The sequence below is a fragment of the Triticum dicoccoides genome, chromosome 1B, assembly GCF_002162155.2.
Source record: "Triticum dicoccoides isolate Atlit2015 ecotype Zavitan chromosome 1B, WEW_v2.0, whole genome shotgun sequence".
NCBI lineage: Eukaryota > Viridiplantae > Streptophyta > Magnoliopsida > Poales > Poaceae > Triticum > Triticum dicoccoides.
The window spans coordinates 607378595-607383511 of record NC_041381.1 but is presented as its reverse complement, the minus strand read 5'-3'; the positions used below and the strand labels follow the sequence as shown (position 1 = coordinate 607383511).

The 4917-nt window shown below is 42.7% G+C and overlaps 1 protein-coding gene across 1 annotated transcript; it reads left to right on the top strand.

Moving 5' to 3' along the window:
• Positions 1-28: 28 nt before the first annotated feature.
• LOC119350688 (phosphatidylglycerophosphate phosphatase PTPMT1-like) lies at positions 29-3755 on the top strand. Its single transcript, XM_037618394.1, has 6 exons — positions 29-415; positions 601-723; positions 1141-1234; positions 3064-3146; positions 3236-3325; positions 3411-3755. Exons 1-6 carry the CDS (start codon positions 29-31, stop codon positions 3540-3542), a joined length of 909 nt encoding a protein of 302 aa, XP_037474291.1. The 3' UTR covers positions 3543-3755.
• Positions 3756-4917: the final 1162 nt, after the last annotated feature.

Sequence of the window (4917 nt, the reverse complement as noted above, 5' to 3'; positions counted from 1 at the left end):
TGGCCTCGGCGGCAGCCGCGTGGAGGGGATGGGGGAGGAGGGGGAGGAGTTGTGGGTGCTGTGGGAGAGGGAGGACCGCGGTGGCGAGGCGCGGCTCGACGAGGCGCTGCGCGGAGCGGCGTTGGGCCACGGCGGGGAGGCGAGTGGCCACGGCCGCAGCGGCGAGGCTGGGGCGGAGGATGAGCTGGAGGACGAGGACTGGGACGAGGTGCGGCGGGAGGAGGAGCTGCGGGGAGGGGGCCGAGGCCGCGGCGGGTCCTCGGGTTCGGGCCGTGGCGGCGGCGGGTGGCTCGGCTTCACCCAGCGCAGGCTCGTCGGCGTCGGCGCAAGGATCGCGCTCTACCCTACCCTAGCCTACAACGTCGCGAGGAACAAGATCCAGCCATCGTTTCACTGGTGGGATCGCGTCGACGAGGTAACCGAGTTCTTCTTTCTCGAATTGTGGTGCAGTTCATCAGCCTCCAAGCCTGTCTCGAATTCAGATGCAGTTCACCCAATTTTCTGATCAGTTTCCCTATCCTAGCATATTAGAAATGTTATAATTTAACTTCTTACCAGAGGCAATTAGTATAGTCTAATTCATTTCTTCCGTGTATCCAGTATGTTTTGCTAGGTGCCCTACCCTTGTGCAGGCATGTACCACAGTTGAAGGCGCTTGGGGTACGGGGAGTTGTCACTCTGAATGAGCGGTTTGAGATTTTTGTTAAATCAAAAGTATATCAGGTGACTATAAGTTCAATACTTAATTTCTGTTGGCGTAGATTTTTGAACAACTATACTTAATACTGCACTAGTTCTAAATAATGGTAGCCTTGCCTTTAAGCTTGCCAAATTGAATGAACCGTTTTAGATTTTTGAACAACTATAGTTAATACTGCACTAGTTCTAAATAATGGCAGCCTTGCCTTTAAGCCTGCCAAATTGAATGAACCGTTTGAGATTTTTGTTACATCAAATGTATATCTGGTGACTATAAGTTCAGTACTTAATTTCTGTTAGTGTAGATTTTTGAACAGCTATACTTTATATATTGCACTAGTTCTAATTAATGGTAGCCTTGCCTTTAAGCTTGCCAAATACTCATGCAGATGCTGTCATTATTCATTTTCTTACCGATTTTGTTCTGAATAACATTTTCAGGCTAATGGCATTGAGCATCTTGAAATTCCAACAAGGGATTATGCTTATGCACCTTCCCAGAAGGATATCTGCAAGGCTGTAGATTTTATCAACAGTAAGTACCTTCCATTTTGAATCTCTAAGGATAATTAGAAGAACTGATTAGTACGCCACTGATGGATGGGGAAAGATAGTTTAGCGACCCGAGACTACATGTCCCAGATCCTTCTTATTTAAGTATTTGGTTTAGGCCCCATTTGGTTTGCAGGTGCAGAAAACATGGGACTAGAAAATATATTGGGATGGGGTTAGTTGCACTTGTACAGTATGGGGATATAGGACTGGAAAACCAAGGAACAGAAAGAATAGGGGCTTTGGATGTATTTGTTAGTGGAGCAGAGTGTATGTCACAGTAGATACTATGGTGTTTTTCTTTTGCATATACTTTGTCTGTTTGTCTCTTATCTTAAGCATGGAGCTGCACAGTTTAATGTTGCCTTGCCTCAGGCATGCACCCAAAAATGAGGTTCAGGTGGAGTTTGCGCCATAGGTAGAAAAGACTACGGGTTTCCAAACCTGCATTTTTCCTTTTTCATTTTCCTGTGAAGTGAACAGTCCAAACCTTCAGCCTTTCCATGAACTATCTTTTCACTTGCTAATTTCTTCAAAGACTTGAAATTCAAATGGCCATATCTGGCGCGCCATAACCATGCAACATCGTCAGTTTTAGCCATCAAGCACACTGGCTTAGTCAAGGTCAAGTCCAAAGCATGTACTTGTCTCTCCCTATTAGTCAATGCCTTTATAGAGCCTGTTAGGAAATCGACAACCTTTGCATGTACTCCCTCCATTCCTAAATATAAGTCTTTTTAGAGATTTCACTATGGACTACATACGGATGTATATAGACATATTTTAGTGTAGATTCACTCATTTTGCTCCGTATGTAGTCCCTTATTGGAATCTCTAAAAAGACTTACATTTAGGAACAGAGGGAGTACTTGTCTCTCCGTATTATAAATGCGAATGAATTCATCCTCAGTTACTACCTTGCATCCATTTTCAGACAATTGACCAAGGGTAATAATATTACTCTTCAGGGAGGGAATCAAATATACATTTGATATTGCACAATGCTCACCATTCAAGCATGGAATAACACAGTTCCACGGCCAGTGATTGCAACAGTGGATCCATCTTTAAATTTCACTTTCTCTCTTACTGAATAATTACTTTCAGTAAACTTCTTCGCACAACCAGCCATATGGTTGCTGGGACCAGTATCCAAGTACCGCACTTGATCATCAAATTATCTACTCCCTCCGTCCCAAAATAAGTGTCTCAACTTTGAGACACTTATTTTGGGACGGAGGGACTATGTCACAAGGTCTTACTTTTCATTGAGACAAATTTCTGCTTGCACATCTTCTGCAACTTGTGTTAATTCACAGTTCTGCACCATCAACAAGGCACCTCATCTTCTTTTTCTGCAACATACACCCTCTCTTTTTTGGATCTCTTTCAATCTTTCTTGAAGTGTCCTTTCCTGCCACAGTTGTGACACTTAGCCTTCATCTCTTGTCTATTCACCCTTGTGGCAACCACTGTCATGCTTTGGTTCAGACTTGTGCTGCTAACCCCCATCGCTTGATCCTCCCTTTGCCTTTCTTCTTGCCAGAAAAGCATTCCCGATCATGAACGGGACAGCATCAAGTGTTCCCCTTCCTTGGGATCACCAAACCTGGAACAAATTCGTTCCTCATATGACTTGTATCTCAACACCAGGTCTTCAATAGGCACAGTGTTCAGAGGCTCAATTGAGGCAACAATTTGCATATAAACACACTTACATTTCACCATGTATTTCAGACATGACACAAAAACAAGAGTAAAGTCAACACTATTGAGTTATCATGTCCTTTAACAATTTCTTCATTTTCTCAGGGCATGCGTTGCAAGGTAATACTACCTATGTCCACTGCAAGGCTGGACGGGGAAGAAGCACTACTGTGGTTGTGTGCTATTTGGTATGGCAAAAGTGTATCAGTAGTGTATTGCTTTTCGTGTTTTCCTTCTATGTATTGAAACTTACTACCTGAATGTATATGATATGCAGATCAAATACAAAAACATGACTCCTGAAGATGCTTGGGCTCATACCAAATCGATACGTCCTCGGGTTTGTTTGACAAGTACTCAAGAGGAGGTACATAATCTGACCTTGTCTACTTAGTACTGTATGTATTACCTGAATGATAGAGCCGTTCTTTCTAACCGCGTCCTTGCCACAGGCTGTTGCACTGTTTAGCAAGCTCAACCTTGATGGAGACCTTCCATTCCAGAGTTCGGTGGGGGCAGCAGCCCGTCCCAGGCCCAACACTAGGAAGATTCAACCCGATCCTTCGGATCATCCGGAACTGTAGCACTGTCATGTGCATTATTACCGAAGGAGATCAGTTTGTGTAATACCAATCACATTACAGTACGCATCTAAAGGAAAAATAGGAAGAATCACATACGGCACGTGAATAATGTTGAAGTTTGCCTTGTACGCAGACCAGTTTTTTGGGTTAATGATCATTGTGCACTGTGTCATCTATGTTTTTTTGCGGGGACGTCATGTATGTTTTTTTTTGCGGGGACGTCATGTATAATTTTGATATATATGGATAAATGCGAATATGCCTTTTCTATTTTGCATGCGCCAATTTGCCCGTTCCTATCCTTGTCACTACCATCTTCCTTTTTTTTTCCGACAAAAAGGGGTTGACCCCCCGGCCTATGTGTGCAATGATTCCTACTCCCTCGGTCCCTTATTACACTGCTTCCTTGTTTTACGTGAATAATCATAATTTTATCCTACAATATATTAAGTATATATCATAAAAATAACACTGTTGGAAAGTATGTTTTAATATAAATTGAATTATATTTTGTGTGTGGCATATACCATATGTTTTGTTGGTCAAAGTAAAACCTCAAAATACGTGTGCACCACGTAAATAGGGACATAGGGAGTAGCAATCATCAAAACATAATATCCAAAACCACAATGAGCCGAACTGAATTGGTTAAATAAATTATGTGTTGTTGTCTCCAAATGACTGCACCCAAATGTCATATGTTCTTGAGTACCAACACGCGCCTCAGAATGTTTTCTTTTTCAACATATCAAGGAAACGAGGGTTTATCTTGAAAAATTTACCAGTTAGGTCGGGGCCAATGGATATAAAGTTTTCTCCTCGAGCTGGTTCCACAACCATGTCCACACCCACCTGATAAATTTGTTCTTGTACGGCCATGGTTGCCTGCAACCTGAAAAGACTATTGGAACACAAGATAATTCAAAACTCAAAGCAAATCCCAAAAGCGCTCAGCACCCCGGCAACGGCGCCAAAAAAAAGCTTGATGGCCTGCAATTGCACTGGGTTTAGTTATAGCTTTTTCGAAGTAAAATTATCGATCCCACAGGGAGCACAGGAATTAGGCGTTGCCTCTTGTGAAATAATGAGTTGTGCATGCAAGTAATTGTAGATTCCAGACGAAGTGAGGGTGGAAATAATAGTTGTTTTGGTGAAGAGTGAACTAAAAGTAAATAACATAGAAAGTAAAAAAAAAGTAGCACGAGTAACAAGTGAAACTGACAGAGGAGTAAGACGTTCTCAGGGAGTCTGGAATTTCCATTGGTATGTTTCTAACGCAACCTATGTGCCGGTAAAGTATTGTCTGGATACTTGAGCCTCTCCTGATGATTATACTGGGTGGAGCCGGTATAAAGCACATTCTACTGTAGGTAGA